Raw genomic sequence first — 25,553 nt, 5'->3', positions numbered from 1 at the left:
ATGCACAGGTCATGTGATGTACAGGTCATGTGATGCACAGGTCATGTGATGTACAGGTCATGTGACGCACAGGGCATGTGACGCAAAGGTCATGTGATGCACAGGTCATGTGACGCACAGGTCATGTGATGCACACTGTCTGGTGATTGCTTTGTGCATGAAACTCAGAGTTACAGCTGCTACAGCATTCTCTTTGCCCTTCTCTGTATGTGTATAAGGCTCTGCACCGGGGGGGGGGGGGGGGGGGTGAGGTATACCGGGCACTCTCTTTCTCTCTCGGGCTGCCACAACTCGTTCCAAGCCTAGCAGGATTACTAAAAATCCGGTTAATCAGTATTCCGCGGTTCCAATAACTACACCATCATTCATGTGCATAGACAATTAGACAATTAGACATCATACAGTCCGGTGCAAGTTATCACCAGAACCTGTTCCATGAATATACTGGCCTACAGGGCATAGCAGTACTACAGACAAGGTACCTGAACTTCCTAGTATCATTAAATCTGCAGTAGCAACACCATACATGTACTAGTATTGAATCGGTCAGGATAGTCTGGGAACTCTCGCTATTGTGAATGTCAGGATCATGCGTACCAACCGAGTCAGTATCACATCACAATGGTCATGCTAACACATTGTACTGGTCTCACCTGCATGGGAGCCGCAAGCAGTCAGCTCAGCAATGACTTGTGCATCATCCAGCAGTACCCGGTAGTAGCCTACATAATATACATGCAGACAAAGAGTGGTCAACCACCGTCATGATCATTGCCTTGCTCAGTGCACACATGCCATTAACTTGCATGCATGTGATCTAAATGACTACTAGTAATGTACGCCAGGTGATCGTGTGGCTCGATCAGAAGCGAACATGTAGTCACATGACACAAACTGGCTTGATCAACAGCTATGCTCACGTAGCAGCATACAAGAGTGCGGCATACACATACAAGCGTGCACATCAGTGTGTACCTGGCATTGCTGTTTCATTGGCATGTTTGAACTTGGAACGGTATCCATAGTTACTGAACATGCTGCTTTGAACGGAACGTGTCGCCATGGTGCCAATGTTGCCAAAGTCCAGAACGCCAGGCCCGACCATGTGCGTGTGTGAGAAGCAACGTATCTCGTTATCAGCTGCAGGAACACACAAACGCACACACACACACACACACACACACACACACACACACAAACACACACTACTACTACTACTATGATACAGCTACCCTAAACGGGTCACGCCGCCCTCCACCCAAGCATGAGCACTATGAGGGGCAGTGGCAAATAAATAGAATCAGCTAGCAGAACTGGCAAAACAGATGAAACAATGGAGCAGAACGGACGACTGCTGTACTGTAACAACAACCTGACAGCTACAGTGCCAACGACTGAAAATGAACAGGAAGGAAAAAAAAAATTCAAAAATCTCACGTCACGAAAAAACACTTCTCGCTCCACATATACTGGCATACACAGAGACATAGACAGCAATAGCGACAACACACAAAGTGAAGGGTAGTTGGCCGCAGCCAGATGTGAACCGGATAACGAGTGAGGTATGGAAGCAAGCAAGGACTGAGAACAGAGTGTCTCAGATAGAATAGTCGTGCCAGTGGATAGCAGAAATAGGCCATGATGCAGAACCACTTGGGACCGTCAGATTAATTTTCCTGGACCGAGCCAGCCGGGAAAAAACCCTTGCGCCGACGGACGCATTTGTGAGGGAAAAAACCGGGTGTATATCCCCAATGGCGATTAGGCATCATGTAGGCATGGCAAGCACATCACGGCAAACAGTGATAAAAAGCATTGATAATATGCACAGAAATAAAGGGTGGGAGGGCGGGGACACTGGTGAGACTCAAAACTGACTGAAGAAGTCAGGAAAAGAAGCGACAACAAAGAACACACCAGATGCCATATTTGCAACTGAAAATATTTCGCGAGAAATCATTTCTCGCCTATCTCGCTGCGCTCGGCCGGCGAGAAATACAACTGTCCACGAAAGAATCCACCAAGCAAAAGGAGTGTGGGCATCCGAAATCCCACCAGGACTCCACTAGCAGTTCTTCCACGTTGACGATGTAAGCGGCAGGGCAAGGCCTCACAAATCCGACAGACTTCCACAACGCTTGACCAGTGCACTCATGACGACGAAAGATTGAAGTTTCAATTCCCACCATTCCGCCATTGGGACCTTCCTCTCCGCACTCGCTCGTCCACTCCACTGAAAACAACGAGTTGTTCCAGCACTCCACCAGCCAATCCGCAATTCCCACCACTGCATTCTTCGAGCTTGGATTCTTCACAGCACTCGAGGGACAGCTACTCCACTGCGAGTGGTGGACCACGGCCGACGCAGCAGTGACAATATCAAAGTAAATTGTCCTGCAAGCTACATCGCGATTCCGCGCTCCAATCATGCAGCACTACCTTGGCAGTGTGCGAGGGTGCTCCAGGGTCGACTCTGGCTACGCCAGAGTCGCCCTGGGCAGGCAGAAGACTTGGGAGAAAGCCAAGAACACGGAGCTCAGAAAGTGTAACCTGCTCCCAAGGAGCACAAAACAACACACACACACACACACATACTGGCCTGTCCTGAACATTGCTGTTTCCGGTTACATGTCCCCTTGTGCGAGGGGCCGACAGGAGAGAACATGTAGCCGGGGCACGCACGCACGCACGCACCCACGCACGCACGCACGCACGCACACACACACACACACACAAACACACACACACACACACAAACAGGCAAAGGTGCATCTTCGCAAGGAGCTTCGGGATCCACGCATACTTCTGGCATGCACACAACAAACACTGGCACAGTTATTCACACTACCAGTATATCTACTTGTACTTTGTAGCAGCACGCGTACCATAATGTACTAATAGGCCTTACAGTGATGGTATCCTCCAAAGTGGTGTGGTCCAAACGCTACGTTGTCCAATGCCGTGTCAGGAGACAGACGTAACGCACCAAACGGAACCTGAACTCCAGGTGGATCACCACCTACACCGAAACCATCACCTCCTGCACATGAATGTAGAAAGGAAAAGGACATAATTATGGATATGAGTTAAGAGTAACTCTCCATCATTGTAACTAGATACTATATCCTGTACGTGATATCGACAAACGGCAAGGAGGCAACACATGACCATCAACAAACCCATGCACTGTTTTATTGCTATGCTTTGCACCGCATAGAGCAGCTCAATTACCTCTTTGGAAAATTCCCGCAAATGCGGCAGCATATTGCAACAGTAGTAGGGCTGCTGCCCACACTCAAAACACAATAGTGCAGTGCTAGGAGTGGATTAGTGATGCCTAAACACAATAGTGCTAGGAGTGGATTTGATGCCTAAACACAATAGTGCTAGGAGTGGATTTGATGCCTAAAGTTAAGGTTTCTTAGTGTGAAATACTGCAATCTGTCAATGGAACAAATTGTTCTTCCTCCTAAGAACACACCTCCATCTCAACCACTCTAGAACAGGATATCAGCCGCACCGGATATAAGTATTTCACACGTAACTATGTTGTTCGCTGCAAGTAACAGCTTGTGGTGTGGTGTGCTGGGTAATTTTATTATTCCACGCTGGTATGCTGCCAATAAGGAACTGATGCAGAGAATGAAGAATGGTATATCAAGAGATGCGTGTGCAAACAGGGGTAGCCGGGAGCAGATAAGTACAGCTTGCCATTGAATCCGCTCGAGGTGATCTCTTTGTTGGCCAGTGGTGTTGATGATGAGGACGGAGGAGTTTTCACATGTAATAACCAAACCGAAAACTACAGAAGGAGGAAGAGGAGGAGGAGGAGGAGGAGGAGTTGGAGGATGAGGAGTCGGAGGAGCCGGAGATGGAGGATGAGGAGGAGGAGGAGGATGGATGAATATATGGATGAGGATGAAGGGGGAGGGGGAGGAGGAGGAGGGGAGGATGATAACGGAGGAGTCGGAGGAGCCGGAGATGGAGGATGAGGAGGAGTCGGAGTCGGATGGATGAGGAGGAGGAGGAGGAGGAAGATGGGGAGGAGAGGATAAGGACAAGGAGTAGAAAGGAGGAGGAGGGAGGGAGGGAGGATGAAGATGAGGATGAAGATGAGGATGGGGAAGAGGAGGAAATGGAAGGGGTACGGGTGGAGTCCTAATAGTAGATCCCCCCAGGACTTAGGAAATCAGCGGCTATAGAACAGTATAATATTATATTGCTCGCATAATCCACTGCAAAAGCACCACACACTGCATTCTCTCATGTTCAACAGGGTTTGAACGCTGCGATTTATCATCCAGCTTTGTCTGCAGGCTGACACGGTGAGCTTGTCTAAGATTATAATGATTCCGGGGAAACGAGAGTTCTCCCATGTCACATGATAATCATGCCATGATGAAGTCAGCAGATTGTCAGCAGATTGTCAGCAGATTGGCCATTCAGTGGGCAGGGTATCAATAATATCTCCCTGGTGTGCAGGCAGAGGGGTTGTGTACCGGATGTTTTTTCAGGAACTGAGAGAGCTCTTGTGGAGTTGCAGCATGATTGAAGGGTCTGCACGAAAGATACCAGTACAGCTGTGGACTAGAATGCTTGGAAGTCTTGGTCCTACCGCTGAACCCGAGACCCATGGTCGGGGGACGGGTAGGCCCAATTCACCAGTACGCTGCTCCGGCTTCCCGCTGTATTGTCATGTCTCCCCTTGGTTCTGCCTTCCCATTCTGTTCACTGCTGGACTGTGCAAATCTGAGTATAAAAAAATTAAAAAAGTCGGATCTACATGTATCTACTTCGAAGTGGACTGGAATGGGAGGATCTTCTTGTGATAAAAAAAAAGGAAAATGCATTGGCCGGGAATCGAACCCCGCGTGGCAGGCGAGGATTCTACCACTGAACCACCAATGCAGACATGGAATCCAAGAACATATAGCTCGCACACAACTATATTAGTACTCAACAGTTTACATGGATGGACTGGAAAATATTGAGCATACCTACAGTCCATTCATAAAAAGATGGGCTCTGGCTCTGGCGAGCTCCCGTATTTGGCGATTTTTCGTGATTTCATCGTACACAGTGCAGTGCTGCGAAATTTGAAATTTGAAAAAGGGTCCAAAAAGGGTACCTGAACTGGGGTTCGAACCGCACAATGCACGTTTGCAGGCGGGGTCAAACGGCCTGGATTTTTATGGTTTTTCCCAATTCAGTGCTGTTGGGGCAAAACCTGGCCGAAATTCTATTCTTGTTATGGCTTGCTTTTTGGACAAAAAAACTTCAGAAACATAATTGGAAGAGGATTCCATAGGGGATTGCAGAAAAAAATTCTAAAAAAACTCAAAGTTTGACCCATTTATGGCCAAAAGCTAGAAGTCCATCTTTTTCTGAATGGACTGTAGGTCTCTAGCCGTGCCTAACGTCTAGCGCTGATCGATGTTTTAAACACTGCATCCACTGCTACAGTCAACTTTGCGTATAACGACACTCGGCGGGGCATCAGAAAAGTGTCGTTATTCGCGAAGTGTCGTTATACCCGAAGTCTCATTATAATGTATTCAGGTAGAATGGACTGTGCTCTGGGCATGGAAACTCTGTCGTTATTCGCGAATTGTCGTTATATCCGCAGTCGTTATAAGCGAAGTTGACTGTACATCGTGTGTCGTATAAATCCTACAGCCGGATTTTGCAGCTGGCCTCTGGCTTCCCGACAAGCTCACGCGTCCCCCACCATCGTGGTTGGTCTCACCCTCTCCTCAATTCAATTGGCTGTCTTTTTTTTTTTTTAATGTTTATTTGAATTCGGATAGCTCAACAGTACAGAAGTACAACTACAAAGAGTACCGAATGTCGCGGTCATCCTTTTTTTGGGGACGGTTGGCGGTTTTCGTGCTCTGAGGATCAGCCTCAGCGGCACTCCTACAGCATCCCTTAAGCAGTGACCAAACCTTTGTGTACCTTACGATGTCACTTGATGAGAATCTAGACCTAGCCCTGGTGGGATTCAAGGACCTAATTGACCTGGGCGAGCGGAAATCAGTAGACCAACCCTCAAGCCTTTCTCGCCCAGAACTCGTCAAAGAACTCCGGAAGATGGGCGTGGGAGTGCTGCCGCAGCCAGCAAGTCCAAACGGTACGTTGGAACAATTGTCTAGCCTTGTATCATGTGTTTCAACCTTGTCCAAGGAGATTGTTATGTCGAGGGAAGATAGAGACAGCACAATGTTGGCCCTGAAATTGGAAATCCAAGAGCTGAGGCGTGAAGTAGTAGAGCTTCGTCAACAGAAGTGTTCCATCCCTGACCCCTTACCACACACCGTACCCACGTACACATCCCAACAAAACGTGGCCATGGGACCTCCAGCTGCGAAGTCCTACAGTAATACCGTACGCACCCAGCATGCTGCAACACCACAAGGTACGAGTCCAAGTAGTACCCAGACCCAGCCTGCCCAACAAAGCCCAATGTGTGCTGCATGCACCAGCGATACTTGTAGTTGTACAGTCCACGCAGCCGACACACAATGCTGTGAAGCAGGGGTCACTGGCATATGTAGTACAGAGCCAACACAGAACACGTGGAAAGAGGTGAACCATAGACGAAAAGGACGGCAGGACAAATTCACGGACAGCGTATCCAAAGCTCTGCGGGCTACTATAACCTCTCGGTACGTGAAGGAATCACCTAACACGGAACCTGCTGATCCGTGCGTCCTGACAGGGGTGGTGCCCATCAACAAACTTGTGCTCTACGTTGGAAGCATCAACAGCGGTTGCAACGCTCACTCCATCAGAGACTGGTGCGAAGCGAGGGACGTGGAGGTATTAAATTGCTCCGTCATGGAGTCCAAATACCTTGGCACATCGTATGCCAGAGTCACTGTGGCTGCAGAACATGAAGAGCGTGTACTAGACAGAGCCTTCTGGCCCGAAGCCATCAGCCACTCAGTACGCAAGTGGCGTTTTGCGGACAGCCCCAAAGTGACGAAGCCAGCTTCCAATGCGTAACCTTTATCCCTCCTCTTCCACTTCAACCCCTGCGCCTCTCAACGCTCTTGCCCCACCTTTCTTCCCCCATTCTGTACATGCTGCTACTCACCGACTTACAATCTGTGTCCTTAATGCTCGCTCCATAGCAAACAAGTCTGGCGAACTCATTCAAATCTGTGAAGATCACACACCCAGCGTAGTATGCATCACAGAGACCTGGCTAACTCCCACACAAGCTTTCCACGTGCCACACTATGAATGCTTCCGTCGAGACCGACCTGTTTTAGAAAATAGACAGAACCGTGACCCACACAGGGGGTATGGAGGAGTTCTAATCTTAGTTCGTGAAGGTCTGTGCACTTCCATTGATCAGCTACCGGATTTTCAGCAACCGGGCTTGGAAGCGCTAGCACTTCGGCTTACACTCGCTGAACATAAGCTTGTCTCACCTTCTGACCTGCCAACAACCCACCTATCAGTAGCCTGCATCTACCGTGCTCCTTCCCCGTCGACGGATGACTTCTCGACTTTTCTCGACCGCCTCCAAATAGCCCTGCAACCAACACAAAGGAAGCCCGAAGCCCTTGTGATATCAGGCGACTTCAACTGTAGGTATTCCGGCTGGTGCTCAACTGACCAAACGGATGCACAGGGTCTGAGTCTTGACAACCTCTTCTCATGCTATAATTTGACCCAATCGGTAACCTTTCCCACCCACCTCCGCTCGAATGGACTTGGCAGCTGTCTAGACCTTATCGCGAGCAACATCCCTAACCAACTCAACCACATTCAACACCTGGCTCCTCTTGGCGCATCAGACCATGCCGTCCTGCTGGCTGAGTTCTCCTCCTCAAAGTCTTCCCCCACAGCAGCCAGCACCTGCCGTAGCCCACCATCTACACAAAAATACAATGTCCTGAGTGCCACGGATAACATGTGGAATGCCATGAATGTTTTTCTCGCAGCTGTACCCTGGTCTCAGGTCCTTGCCCCCCACTGCATCGACACGGCTGTCTCCGCATTCACTGACATCCTTGAAGGTGCCTTGGACCTATATATAGGAAGATCCTCACCTCCTCGTCGGAAATCACGCCACAAACCCTGCCCCTGGATGACTCCATCACTGAAAGCAGCTATTAAAGTCAAGAGCGATCTCTACAGCATCTACCGGAAATACCCATCCCCTACAAATTTCAACAAATACAAACACCAACGTAACTATGTAAAATGCCTTTCCAGATCCTGCCATCGCTGCTACATCCGCAACCTCCGTGCCACGATATCTCCCACAAACCCTCGCCTCGCATCCCTCCCTGTGCTTATTCGTCAACTGCGAAATCCTACCAGCGCCCGGGTTATACCTTCGAAGATGGTGGGCCCCAATGGTCGAACAAGCACCTCTCCGGCATCCATTGGTAACTTATTGAACCGCCACTTCGTTAGTGCTGGCTTACAGGTTGATCCCGATGCTCCTATTCCCACTATTTCCTCTCTACCTCCACCAGCAACTACATTGCACTCCCTGATCATCACCTCATCGACTGTTCACAAGTATATTGCAAGACTGCCTCTGAACAAATCCCCCGGAGCTGATAGGATCACCAATGAGATCCTCAGGAAACTGAGCTACTCAATTGCCCGCCCACTCTCCATTCTTTTTAACCTTTCCCTCTCATCCGGCACATTCCCGTCACGATGGAAGTCAGCCACTGTCATTCCAGTGTACAAAAATAAAGGCGACAAGAACAACCCGTCTAATTACCGACCAATCTCCCTCCTGTCCTGCGTCTCCAAACTGCTAGAGAGAATAGTGTACGACCGCTTGTACGACCATATCTCCCCTCTTCTTCACCCCGCACAATCTGGCTTCCGTCGTAAGGACAACACATCCCTGCAATTATCCCGCATAATCCAAGACCTCTGCTCCCTAAAAGACCAGCGGCAGGTCTCCTGCATCTGTTTCTTCGACCTCTCCAAGGCCTTCGACACCGTGTGGCACAAGGGCCTGATCGCCAAACTTCGTGCCCATGGTGTCTCCGGCTCCCTACTCGCCTGGATAACTAGCTACCTCTTGGACCGAAATCAGTGCGTCACAGTAAATGGAACCTTATCTGACCCCGAGTCTGTGACATCCGGAGTGCCCCAGGGCTCCATTTTAGGTCCCCTGCTCTTCCTCACATACGTTAATGACCTCCCCTATTCAATTCCCAATATTTCTTTGTTTGCAGATGATACCACTGTCCTTGCTTCCTCCCCATCTCACGCCACCCTGTACCCCAAAGTTCAGACCTGTATCAACGACATTGTTCACTGGATGAGCACTTGGTACCTTAAGCCAAATGTGACCAAAACCGAGCTCCTCCTGTTTCCCCCTCCCACAGATCCAGTGCCCATCTTCCACTTTCCCGATGATCCCGGTCACCCTATCTCTGTAGCGCCCCACCATAAACACCTTGGCATTGTCATAGATTCCGCCCTCTCCTGGTCTCACCATGCTGATCATGTGTCGTCCAAAGTATGCCGATCTGTCGGCATAATGTCAAGTCACTTGTCCCATTTGCCCAAAAATTGCCGGATTAATTTTTATAAATCATACATTCTTCCCCTCTTCACGTACGGCTTCCCTGCCTGGTCCACCATTAACAAAACCCACATAGGTAAATTAGAAGTTCTCCATCGCCGTATACTGCGAATCATATTCCGTACTGATCGTTATACCTCAAATCTAGACTTGTATGCTGCTGCATCCACTACCACTCTGCAACATTACCTTGATGCTTCCAAGTGCACCCTGGCGCATTCAATTTTCCTTGACCAGCACCCTGCTCATTTACAGTCCCTTAATTGGTTCAATTCAGGTGGCACCACCCGAAGCTGCGTTCGTCTCCCCCTAGCTAGGTCTACCCTATTCGTAAATTCCCCTTTCTTTTCCTCCTACTCCACGTGGCTCCAACTGCCTCCCAGTGTTAGACAAGCTCCAGATATGCCCAAATTCCGTACCCTCGTCAGACAGCACTTCAGTATCTCCCAGTAAACAAAGTCACAGTCACCACTTCCGCTGCATAGCTCGCTGAGCATCCCATTGCTTTGTAAGTTGCTAATCCCTTCCCACTTTGTGTACGTGCTCTTAATTTCTTTTTTTCTCTTCTTCCGTGGTTGGTCTCACCCTCTCCTCAATTCAATTGGCTGTCTTGACATGCCACGAGGTGCAGAAATAAATAAATAAATAAATAAATAAAAATAAATAGAATGTCTTGACATGCCACGAGGTGCAGAAATAAATAAATAAATAATAAATCAGTGCCGTGTGCATTGTGAACTAGGCTTTTTCTTAATCAACCCTTTTTCCTTGCAAAGTTCATATTAAACCTGGTTCGAACTTTTTTGACTTGTCTCTTGTCGTCATACTGTCATATTCTACCCTGTGTTCCTCAATCTCAAACTGTTGAGTGTTGAGTAGTTGTGACCCAACCGTTTGTCCTCACATACCATGGCTGCATTGGTGGTTCAGTGGTAGAATCCTCGCCTGCCACGCGGGGGGCCCGGGTTCGATTCCCGGCCAATGCATTTTTTTCTTTCTTTTTCTGTTTCAACAATTCTCATGTTTAATTAAATATAGGCAAGAGTACATAACCAAGAGTGTGCAACTTCTATCTTGAGCTGGGTATGCTTTCCCGCGCTTGTTTTGTAGATACGGTGACAGTTCGTCAGGTTCAAGACACATCGATCTATCGTCCGTTGTTCTGCTTCGACTACTGTAGCTGTGATGTACAGATTCTTTGTACTTTGATATCTGGCTACGCATGATGGCATCAGCGAGCCAAACAGCCGCCAAAGACTAATGTCATAAAAAAATTCCGCCGTGGGCTGGGGAATCGTCGAGTTGCACACTCTTGGTTATGTACTCTTGATATAGGCTACAGGCGAGATTGGATATAACAACCTTGCTTATAACGACAGAGTGAGTTTAGAGACACAATTCTGTTGCCCAAGTCGTTCAATAAGTCCTTTGTGAAGATAGAATATTGACATTTTGTTCTCTCCCGAAGGAGTGTCATTATATCCAATCTCCACCGTATTCAATACGCATCACTTTTTGAAATTCTACGTACTAAGCGTCGTTTTCATGCAAGTGCATTCACACAGGCATGTACACACGATTCGTACGGCTGTTCGTACAGGGTTCTGGATATGTCGTCTACATTTTCGGATCATGCGTTTTGATTTTCCTGCCATGTTCCTTGTTGTCATTCCTATTCGGATGAAAACGTCATGTACGTCACGTATTATTGGGCGAAGTGTGAATGGCCCATTACAGCGACCAGTGTTGACTACAAAAATACAAAACAATCATGATACACATGATTGTTTTTGTAGTAAACACTGGTTGCCGGGACTCTGCCAACCGGGTTATGGTTGTAGTCAGGAGCACTGCGCGTCCTCGCCTTGTAACATGCTGTCGAAGTCGAAAACATGTCAATTGATTTTGTTACTTGTACGTCAACCGGGTTGACTGTGCTGGTGCAGGTTGTGACATTTGGAAACCCCCAATGGCCATACCTCTCTCTCTCTATTATTCGTTTATATTTTGAAAGTATACAACAACGACAACGACAGCGACAGCGGCAGCGGCTGCAGCAGCAGCAGCAGCAGCAGCAGCAGCAGCAGCAGCAGCAGCAGCAGCAGCAGCAGCAGCAGCAGCAGCAGCAGCAGCAGCAGCAACAGCAACAGCAACAGCAACAGCAACAGCAACAGCAACAGCAACAGCAACAGCAACAGCAACAGCAACAGCAACAGCAACAGCAACAGCAACAACAACAACAACAACAACAAGGAGTTGAAGAGGAAAACTCTCTCTCTCTCTCTCAGTCCTAGTAGTGGTCTTACCTGTTCCTACAAGCATGTTGACCGTGCTGCTGAATGGTAGGTTTGGAGGGTCAACTGATCGTCGCTGTCCTGCATTGTCAGCATCATCACTGTCCGTACCAGCATTCAACACGGTCAGCGACTGAGACACAACTTGACCAGTACCGGAGGGTAGCATGACAAACGATAAGACGACGACCATAGCCACAGAGTGAGCAACGATAGCGATGTCCTTGGAACGTGCCATTCTTGCCGAGACAGAGTATACTGATGTGTTCCACCGGACGGTACTTTTGAAGAAGAAAGTTACAAACCGATTTCCCGAATGAATGGTTGAATACGGCTCTGGACACTCTACCGGCTATGCGCCATTCAGAACTGACACGGCCGCCAATTCCCAACTTGCAGCCAAACTCAGGAACATCGAATCTCGATCCACAAACGCTGGGATTATCCAAGGTGGCACCGACGAGCGCTAAGCAGCCCAGTTACAGCAAGTCCTGCGAAGCATGAATTGTTGTTCGGCGAACAACCAATGTTTCTTTTCTGGTGTCGGTAAAACTGGAACAGGTAAATATTGCATTCTCGGTGCTGTCCGGGCTACAAACTAGCTATCCGGTATCGTCGGTGCGTCGGCACGTGAACATAGTCATTGATGAAACCACTGAAGTGAAAGCGAGTTGACGTCGTCATCTTTTACTGTGTCTGAACTACCAGTCGTAGACTACTACAGTACTAGTACTACTACAGCTAGCTTGACAGCTTGCCTCATCATCTCATATCATGACTCATGAGCTCTGCATGTAGACTACTATCAACATACTAGTAATCAAAATTCTTTGTTGCCATCTTCATTAGGTCCGTCAAATAGTAGTAATAGGTTTTTCATTTGACCCGACGAGACCACACGACGCTTGCAGACCACAGCACGAACAGTTCACCAGCCACACTCCACGAAAGCTAGTAGTGTTACTCCTGACAAGTCTTGTTTCGTTCCATAAAAAGTTGACGGGGAACTCATCAGAGGATGATTGTGATTGGAAAGGCTTCCTGTCTGAAGCCTTTCCATACTGGTACTCGATGTTCCAGTTTTGTGACACGAGAATGGCACGAGAATTAGTGTACCGCTGAGTGTACCGCTATACACGTGGTCGACACTTAGTCGACACGTTGTTGATACTTTTTTGACACGTGACCCCGTCAACGGTCTGCTTTGTGCCAATGCCACTCGGTAAACGCCGATGTCGCGTCCGACAAAGACGACTATCCCGTACGCGAAATAGTTGAGAATTGCATGACGTGGACCTGACGGCAAGGACAACTGCGAGGAGGCCCCTTTCGGTACCCCTGACGGGAAGGAGAACTGCAGAAGTCGACGAAGTCGAACGAGGAGGCCCCTTTTCCGTACCCCATACTGCAAAGTGCCATTGATGGATACCTTTTGCACCTGGAACGACCCCTAAACGCTGTCGCGGCGACTATCCCGTACGCGAAATAGTTGAGAACTGCTGACGTGGACCTTTTGCACCTGGAACGGCCCCGTAAACGCTGTCGTGTCGGCGGAGTGAATGTGCAGGGTACTAGGGTGAAAAGCTCAAAGACGTCCCCTCTACTAGTACTAGGCTCTAGGCCTTTGCCTTTGGAGACATCGTCGGCGAACTGAATGCGCAGGGCGAAAAGAATTGCTGCAAATACGTCCGCTCTAGGCCTTTGGAGACATCGTGGGAACTCCTTCCGGTACTATACAAACTGCTGACGTGGCCGTGGACATGTACATGGAGAGTCATGGTGGGACTTCATGTACATGGATATGGATACATGGTGGGAATTCCTTCCGGCACCCCCGTACCGCAAAGCCAACGGTGGGGAAGGAGAAGTGCAGACGTGCAGGAAGACGAACGAGGAGGAACCAGGACGAGCGAGCAATGGCAGGACTAGCTGGACCGTAAGTAATAGCTGAATTGTGCATGACAACTTGACATCCATGCGGCACTCGCCACTTGCCACTGCATATTTCTTGTCCACTAACAATGTCTCTCCTCTGCCCCCTGTGTGTCCACGGCCCTGTTGCTGAATTGGCCCGATGAATCGAATGTCTACCGCAACTGGAACGGCCCCGTGAACATGGTGAACGCTGTCGCGTCGGCGACTGAATGCGCAGGAGGGAAAATATTGCTGCGAAGACGTCTCCTCTAGACGGTAAGGCACCCCATTGATATGTTGCCAGTGTGTGCCAGGGTATCGCGCGATGGTGAATGAGGAATGATGAAGGGTACGGTGGGACTGTAGACCTATTACCTTCTACTAACACGTTATCAGGTAGAGAGTGTCTTGTACTCACGTTATCAGGTCGAGAGCGTATTGTAGTCACTCTCTCTATTCCTGTACTTCAGTGGGACTGTAGACATGTTACCTTCTAACACGTTATCAGGTGGAGAGTGTCTTGTACTCACGTTATCACTATATCAGGTCGAGAGCGTATTGTAGTCACTCTCTCTATTCCTGTACTTCATTACGTTTCAGGTGTACGTATAACTTTTCCAAAAAATTTTTAAAATGGTTCACGTCTTCAGATAGAGAGCGTATTGCACCCACTGTCTAGTCTCTGTAGTGCATTGAGATTTTGTTGATCGAACATGAAATGGATACACAGACAAAGCCAGGCCAAGTACATGGCGAGATGTCACCAGAAGAACGTCTTCAGGTAGAGAGCGTATTGCACCCACTGTCTAGTCGATTTTGTGGATCGCACATGAAATGGATACACAGACAAAGCAGGCCAAGTACATGAGAGAGTGGACGATGTGCAGATCGACACGGCCTGCGGGTACTTCATTAAAGTTACTCGTGACATAACTAGGATAAAAGTTAATCACTGCAAAAACATTGCCAAGTATGTGAGCACTTTGGACTTGACAGAAGAGTGCACGGGCGACGTTGACAAAACATACCGCGGTGACTGACTATCATGACAGCAGGGCACATCGCACGCAGCATCGCAGATCGTGTCGAATTGCGCATCATAATATTGCAAAATTGCTCCTGTGCATGCAAGTGGATTTCATTGCACTTCTCAGTTAGGGAAATGCTCGATTATGACAATTCTCCGTGTGAGTGCACTAGCCCTGAACAGACATGTAGGTGAAGCGTTTGTGGTGTCTCATAGCCTACCTCACGACCTTCTGCTTTCTTTCTTCATCACTTGTATCTTGCAGGTATATCATCCCGTGACGACCACATTGAAGTCTGAATTTGAAGTGTGAAGATGCTTCAGCAACCACATCGTACTTTTCCATTGCTTTCATTGTGCTTCTACTGTGCATGTGTGTAACTTGTGGGGTAAACATGTGATGACATTGTATGCTGGCGACACGGTCAGATGTTCATGCGTCTAACGTACACCTGCATGTTATGCATTGAAAAGGGTTTGCCACTTGCAATACTGGGACGAGTATCAGGTCCGCTTTGTCCTGTGTGGGCTGTATCAGATTGCTGTTCACTTCTCTATCTGTTGGATATGTGACTTTCTGCAAGTTTCTGGTGTATGATGGCCACGTCCTTGCTTGTCACTTTGTATGATATTACATTCTGTATTCGCTGCTTCCATGGCATGGTCTGCAAACTGCAATCCTTGGGCAAATGTCATGTTTGCTATGTTGTGCTTTGGCCGTCAGCTTGTCTACACGCTGTAGTTGAATTATTTTTGTTTCACAACTGACTTCCTCAAGTACGGTGGCCACTGCTTTGCATGGCATTATACATGAAGAATTTCCTGTTTGTGTCGTGTGCATGTGCGTATGTGTGCGTGGCCACGTGTGTGTGCCGTGTGCATACACATGTTTGTGTATCTGTGTGCGGGGTAGCGAGGCAGGGATGGCTGGTATGTATCAGTGTGTTATTGCAATCGCATGGCTACATACAGTACATCGCGCGCGTGGTCATCATCTTTACCTTCGGGGTTGGGGTGGGGAGGGAACGGAAAAAGAGCTGAAATTATCCATATAAAAATCGCTCTGTGAGCGGTTCTGAAAAACCTTTACTGGTACTGCCCCGTCGTAAAAGTAAGAAATTAGAACTGGCCCATTGTCCCCCCAAATGCGAACTGATCCACCTAAATCGCGAATGACGGGACCCGAACGCACCAGTAGCACGAGGTTCCTACCTGTGGATGCAGATGGGGACGTTGGTCCGGACCATAGGCCATGTACTGTACTAGCGGTAGGCTTCCCTATCAAAATAATAAATTCTACTGCTACTACTGGTGTTACCCTATGATAATTGCCGTGATCCTGTGCCCTCCCGACCTCGTGCTACTGGTGCGTTCGGGTCCCGTCATTCGCGATTTAGGTGGATCAGTTCGCATTTGGGGGGACAATGGGCCAGTTCTAATTTCTTACTTTTACGACGGGGCAGTACCAGTAAAGGTTTTTCAGAACCGCTCACAGAGCGATTTTTATATGGATAATTGATTTAGCACTTGTGATTGTTGTGTTTGGTAGGGTTCATAACACCTCCATTCTGCACTATTCCTTTTGTGTTGATTTGTCATATATGTGAGTTAGTTGAGGGTTTACACCTTGCGCCGGTATCTTCTCTATAAAATAGCATTATTCAGCTTAACCCCTTCATTCAACAACTGCTTCTCCTCTGATGAGTTCCCCGTCAACTTTATGGAACGAAACAAGACTTGTCAGGAGTAACACTACTTGCTTTCGTGGAGTGTGGCTGGTGAACTGTTCGTGCTGTGGTCTGCAAGCGTCGTGTGGTCTCGTCGGGTCAAATGAAAAACCTATTAATACTAGTAATCATAACTAGTACAATCATGATTGTAGCCTAGTATGATGATTGTGTGCAGTGTTTGCTGCAAGACTGAACATAGCATAGCCTTCTCGTCATAGATAATAATAATTATTATGCCTTACCAACACTGGCAACAGGCAACAGGTCTGGGCCTCAGTGGGTCACACTACACAACATACAGACTGAGTCAAACCACACAGTCACAGACCTAGTATCTACTAACACTAATTATAACAACTGAATACTACACCCCATGTCACTACAAGCTAGTTTAGAAGGACCCCATGACGACTGCCATAAACCTGTAATGCTCATAAGGATGCTCCTTCAATGGCACACAGACAACATCTTGATGATGGCACGCTTGTGTATTTTACCCCAAAAATACTTCAGTTATGCAAAAGGCCAGCCATGAAGAGGCGAGGGTAAATTAAATGAAGCCAGGAATTCTTGGAACACAAACTGATTGGAGTGAGGTACGGTGAATAGGCAGTTGAGTACGGAATTCACTAGATGCAGGACTCCCAAGAGTTATTTCTGCCAAATGCTCCATACAATGCTAAGTTGAACTTCAACCCATGCTCTAAAATACTCCCACGATGGACATCCATTTGCCTTCGGAGAGTCTAATAAATATCGATTAAAATTGAATGAAAAAGAAAAATAGAAAAAAGTACAACTGGTCAGAACTTCATGGAAATCAAAGCTCCTTTGCAAAGTAAGCAGCTGCACTGTGATGTTGGGCTATAAGAATCTGGTTTACAGGTACGTGAAAACTGCATTCATTGATAACGTGGAACATGAAGGCCAAGCCTGACATAAAGAGAATGATTCTACCGTTGAACCCAGGCAGTAGCACAGACATAAATACTACATTCAGCTAACTCTGAGGGAAGCCAACCCGCTCTATAGAACTTTTAAATAACAGATAATTTACCTCATCCTGGGTACAAAGATCAGTCTTGTTCAAGTCACTATTTTGCAAAATGCAGTTCGCTAAAAGCAAGCGGCAGCATGACCCGACAACTTGCCCATATCAGCTTGCAAGCAATCCAGGGTGCCAGCACTGGTCTTTTCCACATTGGAAAGTCCATGGTATCAAGGTATACACCGTACAGGCACACAGCGATGTAATGACGAATCAGTGTCCATGGGTCTGGATGCAAACTAACCTCATGGCACAAACCAGACAAAACAGAGGGCACAAGTTACTCATTATTGATTATTACTGACAGCCCCAACACTAACTTAGTAACCCATGCAAAGATGCCAAGAAGGATACCGGGAATTTCTGGCACGCACCTTTCGGATTATCACCTGCAAATTGCTTGAAAGTGCGGTGCAGGATATAGGGGGGGGGGGGGGGGGGGTGGTGGTGGTAGGGCTGGTTGCGGTAGGACATGGCAGGGTAGATCAGGACAGTGCTGGGTAGGGCAGGGTAGGTTATAATTCAGTGGCGGATCTAGGAGAGGGCGCGGTGGGCGCGCGCCCTCCCCTCAAACAGTTCGATTTTTTTTAAGTGCATGCCACTGAGGGAGTCGTAAAATACCATTTTACGACTCCCTGGTGCATGCACATGGGCAGTTGCGTAAGTGTTTGCACATGCTGTGACAAGTATTTTCTAGCAGGGAGTCATAGACCCTGGTCTATACGACTCCCTGGTTTATAGTGTCAGATAAGAAAGTTCTTCCGAACACGGAGTAGTTGTTCTCTTAGACTTTGGTTGACTTTTAGTTTTGAAATTAGTGTTCAGTTGACAAACTTGTATAGCTAAGTCGGTGAAGAATATGGCGCACCGTCCGCCCAAGCGGCTAGGGAGCCAACAAACTCTCCACGGATTTTTCGCAAAGCGAACTTGCGCTTCGTCAGATGCTCAGTCGAGCGATCCGTCTTTTGAGAAGAATTCGGACCACCGCGAAGATCCTGAGATCGAGGTCTGCTCAGACTCTGATCTTCCCCAAATGGAATCCGAAGTAGATTCTGACGACGATGGTGGGACTGTCAGTAGTAGTGATGCGAGTCAGGAGCGTTTACCTGTTGAAACTATCGCAGATGACGACGTTGTGACTGTCACGAATGTGGCTGGTGGCACTGCTACGCAGCGAAGTTACTCGGATGCTGTTGATGCAGCTATTGGCGATGCAACTCTCAGCGATGCAGAAAAGCGCAACATACTTGGGAACCGGAAGCCTGATAAGAAGACGGTGTTGCCATGTAGGGATTATCCCGACAGCCGCCGAAAGACCGGTACTTCCACTCGCTCGCTGCTACTGAAGTGGCTTGAGTGGCTTGCCTATTCCGGAAAGGCTGGCGAGGAAGGCGTTTTTTGTGCGCCGTGCGTCCCGTTTCCTACATTGCATCGACAAGGATCAACCCGAGGTGAATACCTCATCATCCATTCTTACTGCTGGACATGGCCATCCAAGTAATCGTATATTTTATTATTTTGCCATTGTTCTCAATCTCAGCATGTCTTGAGCTTTGAAGCACTATCTTTACACAATTCAATGTAGTACGGCTATGTTCTACTACAGCCAGAGTCCTCAATGAAGTGGTTGAAAAAGTGGGAGTGAGTGCATGTGCTAAATAGTAATTCTACATAACCGCTAAGCCTATGACGTACAATAGCCGCTATGTCGTAATGTGTACAAAATACATGTACCGCATGGGTTCCCTGTCATGAATATCACCCGCGCCCTCCCCTCAGCTGAACTCTGGATCCGCCCCTGTAATTATGGTAAGGCAGGGTAGAATTGGTAAAGACCCATGCCCTCCAACGTATTGCAGCACAATAACTGAGAGGCTCATATTCACAGCTGTGCTGGCACTGTACATGTACTTACATTGATAAAAGACTTATAGGCCCAGCAGCGCAGTCACCACCCAACAAGAAGTACTGGAAGCAAGCACGCCTCAAGCTGCGCATGCTGTCTACAACGCAGGTAAGAGAGAATCACATCAAAAGATATCATGTCAGAATCATATCACATGACTTCATTCAGTTCGTATCATAATGCAATCTACTTGATGTACTGGTTGGCTATCGCGTTCGGCATCCTGCTGCTGCTGCTGAGTGAGCTCTCCCATACTCTTCAAGCGTTGTGCCGGTAGCTCACATTTTCGTGAGCCTAAGTATCATGCCTGGCCCCCTTGCTGTGCGTCTATTGCATGATTATAGTGTCCATGGTTTGTTTGCCCGGGTGTATTGATCAATACTAAAGCAGGCTGAGATAAGAAGTACACAGTTTCCTGCTGCCCATGCGGCGGGTACATCTCATCAGAGAAGTTCTACTATCATGGTAGTTACTGTATATCAACAGCACATGGTCAGATGAATGAGTTACGTCACTGCGCACACGCTTGCACACGCTTACCATCATCACCAGCAGCAAACAGAGCATACAGCGCTTGCGCGAGGGTGTTGGCTACAAACGAGTGCGACATCTTGCGTTGCCAGTGGAAGCGGCGCTGAATTGCAAGCACGGCCTCCACATCGTGCAGATCTGCTAGCTGTTTGAGCTCATCCCGCCAGAACTCCACATCGTGGAGAGCAACAGTCATTCCAGCACCCGTCAGTGGATGACGCATGTTGAACGCATCGCCAAGAACCAGAGCACCAGGCTGTAGTACTGGAGCGGCCGGGAGAAAGCTGTTTGGCATGCTCCGAACTGCCTGTGTGCTCACTGCTTCAACGAATGGGCCGTGCAATAGTTCTGAGGGTAAGAAGCACAAGAAACATGTCAGTATAGTACCCGCTGCAGGTAATTTTACCAATGTATGATTCATTGCGGGCAGCCATGATGTCGTGGGATGGTCTAAGACCATGATTGAGAAACAGACGGTACCAGGTTCAAGTCCTGAGTGGAAGCGGAAGGATTTTTTTCCAGCCTTGCTGCGACCCAAAGTTAATTGGGAACTCGTGCCCTTGCACGAGGGAAGCATGAATGCAGTGAATGGGATTCTCGGTCTCTGACCACTTTGGTGGGTCTGGTCTCCTCACCTCCCACCGCTTTAGGAGTGCATCTGCGCCTTGCTCCTTGAAGGGTGGTAGCGTTCCCATGGATGCGGAAAACTCAGCCTCTAGCCGATGTTTAACTATTCCGAGTGCTACTCTGCTACTCTGCAAATCCGTGACATTAGTATTGGCACATGATACATGTACACATTAGTATTGGCATATGATACATGTACACATTAGTATTGGCATATGATACATTAGTATTGGCATATGATACATTAGTATTGGCACATGATACATGTACACAGTATGCTGTACTCAAAGTGTTACTTCGATAATCAGCACATGAAGATACGATTCACTGGCACACTATTGGAAGTCAATTACACAGGACAGAATTGGAATCAACATAACTAGCGCGGACTCACTACCAAGGATACATACCAACACTACACCACGTACCAGGCAGTTGTGGTGCCACTGTCTCCAGTAGATACGTTTTGGCATCGGCTGGCATCTTCTGACCAGGGATGTCGACAAGGACGCGAGTGGAGTCGGAACTGATCTGATAAACCAAGACCGGTGCAGGTGATGCTAAGATGACTTCAGCGAAGTGGTCTCTCGTTTGGGGACAGTTGTGCATGACAAGACCAGCAAAGTTCGATTTGTTCTGCGGACGTGCCGATACCAGCGTCTTGCGCAAGTTACTGAAGCAGCCATCTGCAACCACCGTTAGTGGAGCACGGAATTCCTGGTAAAGAGAATTAAGACAATGGCCAAACGTATACTCCATCTGTAGCAAAGACAACACTTCGCCGTACCGCAAGAATAGTTGACAATTACGCTGGATTCCCAGCCCCTCCCCACACACCACCCAACCACCCATGGGGTTTCTGATCACGTATGTGATCCGTGGCATGCTAAGAGGCCTGAACCGGCAGTGCAAGTGAGATGGGGTGCATAAACTCCAGTGAATAGGCCGCACATAACATTATGGGTGTGCCGTTTGGCGGGGAAGGGGAGACGGTACGTGCTTACCAACAAATACAACTCAGTAATGGACAAGTGATGTGCAGCCTGTAGATCTACACATGCACAGATAACTACACATTTGTGATGGCATACATGGTGTGATCTCAGTAGGGAGTAATGGCTGAGACTTTTCTGAAATGACAGTACGTGTATTATTGTACTCTGTCTGCAGCTATGCATGCGTGTGGATGGGGCAGCTGGGCTAGCTCACTTTGACTTCACTGTCATCCTTTAGACGACACGCAACGCCGACCACGTGATCACCTTCTCTAATCAGGGACAGCGCGCTGCCGTGTACGGGTGTGACCCTGTGCACAATAACAACATGGAAACATGGCAATACGCGCACAGCTTGAGACAGTCGGCATGGCAACCTGACACAGACTGTGATCTGGCGTGTTCAGCTTAGATTCAAACGGTTTAAATTGACCCAGATATTGCCGCACAGAGGGAGACTCGCTCTGCGTTACCAGGTACAGCACAACATGATTGTACATATCGCACAACACGCACACAGTATCACATGCATTAACCTGTCTTGAACTTAGCAGCATACATCGCCTCATAATATTATAATGAACAGAAAGAATACTTTTTTTAAAAGATTTTTATAGAAACAAATTGGTATAACAGATGGGCAGTAGCTCACAGTTGTTCGGCTTTCGAAAGCCGGCGCAGACCAGTAACAAATCGTCCGTGGTGAAACGCTCTTCCCTCAATGGTCTCTCCAGTGTGGTCATCGCTTGGATACAGGAGGTCCACTTTCTGGCTGCTCTCGCGGTTATGCACAACATAGCCATGTGTGCGGTGACAGTCACTCCCATCCAGGCTCTCTGTAAGTACAGCATTGCCGCATACATGCATACTGTGACTTCGCGTAAGTTTTCAAAGTAACGTTAGATAACATAATGTATACTGCATACATAGGACACAAGCAGGGAAGCACACATGCACAAAGAGTCATGTTCGCAAAGGGGGTAAACAAGTCCAAAATGGCTACCCATCAAGTTTGGGCATGATAGAGAGAGAGAGAGAGAGAGAGAGAGAGAGAGAGAGAGAGAGAGAGAGAGAGAGAGAGAGAGAGAGAGAGAGAGAGAGAGAGAGAGAGAGAGAGAGAGAGAGAGAGAGAGAGAGAGAGAGGGAGAGGGAGAGGGAGAGGGAGAGGTAGAGGGAGATGGAGGGGGAGAGGGAGAGGGAGAGAGAAAGAGAGAGAAACAAAGGACAGTCTTGTATCCCCACACCAAGAACAACTAGAGACGGGCACATTCTGTAATATGTGAAGCAAAGAGAAAGGAGCCAAGGCCATGATTTTTCCATCAGGCCATCCAGAATTAATTCGTTGTTTCGGGTCACCCGACCGATCGTCTTTTTTCACCCGACCGCAAAATATTTTTTTTTTATAGTGGATGCAAATGTACAGACTACAAGTTGTAGACTATGTACACACGCGACCCTAATGTCCAGATATCGCCCTCAGAAGCAGTCATCAATGGTCATGGCTAGCCAAATGACAGGTGCTTGGTGATGACGTTGTCTTCTATCTCCGATCCGCAATCGGTCCTGAAACAGCATCAGCTCCGCCACCTTGTCGCTATTTACAGAAGTTTTCAAGGTGAGAGCTGCTCGTCAGACTCGTTTGCCAGCGAGGCCAAGATCTGGTCCTGGAGGGGACCTGGATCTGATGGGACCATGACTGCGCTGGATTGTCTACACTGCAGTCAGATTTGATCGACTGGCTAGATGGACAAAAGCTATTCGATGTACATGTATGCACATGGACGTAACCAAAATAAAAATAAAATAAAATAAAAAATAAACCCGACCGACCGACCCTGGTACGGATGAGTGAAGTGACCCGAAACAACGAATTAATTCTAGGTGGCCTCACCAAAATAACAGACAGACAGACAAATGGGAACACATACAGCTAGGCAGGCTGAGAGATAGAGAGGGACAAGAGAGTTACTTGTACCTTGCAAGCCAAGCCTCTTGAGCGCCCTGAAGCCACCCGGCTGGAGTAGCTCACCAACTATTCTGTCCGGTTGTGACCAATCTCGTTCGATCAACAGGACTTTACGGCCATCTCGTGCCAAGCTTGTGGCCATGGCATTTCCTAGGATGCCTGCTCCAACTACAATTACGTCAGCATCTTCTTCCTTTGATGACGGAGCAAACAGGGCAATATGCACATGCCGCGTGACACACACACACACACACATACACAAACACACACACACGTGCCACCATTGGAGTAACCCATCTATAGCAAATCCATACAGAGTTGCACACTCTTGAGGGCGGGGTATACTCTTCGTAGTACAACAGGCACACGGCAACAGTATACCCAAAGATCTCTTCTGTTACTCAGAGTTTCATGCCAAAGCACTCACTCGACAGCATAACTAAAACCACTATTCACCTGGCATGTATACCCAGAGGTCTGAACAAAGGGTAGCAGAGAACGTGAAGGTGCAACAATTCAGAAAGGAGAGGAGAAGGGATAACAAAGAGCCAACTCAATAAGGGATTATGGAAAGGTAAGGTTCTATCTGGATGAGGTACACTGCTACGTGCCATGCTGAAGCCTGTTCACAGTGCGGATAAGCCTCGCACTCACAAGCCTCACAATACTTCATATCTCTCCATAATTATTTCAAAGCACATCACCTTTTTCATTATTCCTGATTGAGTTGACTCTTTGTCATCCGATTCCCTCGCCTTTCTGTCGCGCCTTCATGTTCTCTCTCACCCCATGTTTTCAGACCTCTGGCATATACTTCGAAGTACATGTATATGTGTGTGGTGAAGAGTAGCTTTAGTTATGCTCCTGTCTAATGAGAGTTTTGACATGAAACTTTGAGCAACAGTAAAGAAGACTTGGCTGCACCATCGCCGTGCGTCTATTTGTACTCCTAGCCGTCCGTCCACCGGACACTGGGCGCTTTATGCAGCCTAAGGCTAAGCTCAGCGAGGATACATAGGCATACATGCTACGCCATAGGCTACGGTATCGAGCCACGGTACCACCTTGTTGCCCCAGCCACCCCGTGTATCATCGATCAGCATTGATTTGGGCTCTAAATTCCCGACATTTTCAGCAGAGCCCTCCCTCCCCTCAGCTCTTCAGATGATTGACCGAACCACCCTAAAATGCCGTCCCATGCTCCTGTACAGTCACGGTGCTCTTGTACAGTGAGTGCTCTTGGTAGTATGTGATGTAGAGAAGATATCGGAGTTTGCAATTATTGATGAAAGCAGCTCGGTGTATCAGGCAAGCTATCACACGACACTGACTGTATGCATGGTAAGTGGTTTACTAGACAGACTAATAATAAGTAATCATGGTAATATGCATGTGATTGCTAGACTGCTACAGTACGTACTGCAGTGTGTGTCTTGTTCACTGCACTGCCCTGTAGCCCTGTACTTACTGCTCCACCAGTGGGCCTGCTAGGATTAGAGCGGGACACGCGCACGCGGTGCCACCTGATGGTTTTCCAACCGAAAGAAAGTGCCCCCAAGCAAGTCACAAGAACACAGCTAGCGAGTACATCGGGTTGCCAGCAATACTGAAGCAGCCAGCTGCCATCACGTTCAGATTCCATTGAGAGTTCAAAATACTACAACTCGGATTCATTTACGATTTCTGACATGACGGGAACATTGATTGATTAGATTTAATTTCGAAAATGCAAACCAGCAGTTGTAACTAATACTTGCAATACAGCCATGTAACTTGTAAGTACTACTAATAAGTAAATAACTGATAACGTTAGACAATCAAGCGCATAGGTACAGTGCTTAGGCTTTCAAAAACGAGCAAGAAGAGATCTGACCCATCCACTGAGCCAAATCACTTCCAGACCATTGCAAACACTATTCACTATTTTCTGGTTCTGTTGCAACAGTC

General features: G+C 47.9%; 1 protein-coding gene and 1 non-coding gene across 2 annotated transcripts; one reads left to right on the top strand and one right to left on the bottom strand.

The window, feature by feature from the left end:
• The first annotated feature begins 10,483 nt into the window (after window positions 1-10,483).
• Trnag-gcc (transfer RNA glycine (anticodon GCC)) lies at window positions 10,484-10,554 on the top strand. The gene has a single exon. It is a non-coding gene; the product is annotated as a tRNA-Gly (tRNA).
• A 6,525-nt stretch (window positions 10,555-17,079) lies between these two features.
• Window positions 17,080-25,553, bottom strand: LOC135806407 (squalene monooxygenase-like). The gene is made up of 8 exons (XM_065320587.1): window positions 25,075-25,553; window positions 23,616-23,799; window positions 22,293-22,476; window positions 21,855-21,951; window positions 21,074-21,362; window positions 20,028-20,366; window positions 19,497-19,584; window positions 17,080-17,820 (listed from the first exon to the last, which is right to left on the bottom strand). The coding sequence occupies exons 1-8, from the start codon at window positions 25,246-25,248 to the stop codon at window positions 17,628-17,630; spliced, it is 1,548 nt and encodes a 515-aa protein (XP_065176659.1). The 5' UTR covers window positions 25,249-25,553; the 3' UTR covers window positions 17,080-17,627.

This window comes from Sycon ciliatum, chromosome 1 (genome assembly GCF_964019385.1).
Source record: "Sycon ciliatum chromosome 1, ocSycCili1.1, whole genome shotgun sequence".
Classification (NCBI taxonomy): Eukaryota; Metazoa; Porifera; class Calcarea; order Leucosolenida; family Sycettidae; genus Sycon; species Sycon ciliatum.
The sequence above is the reverse complement of the archived record's forward strand: the minus strand, read 5'-3'. Positions and strand labels throughout refer to the sequence as shown.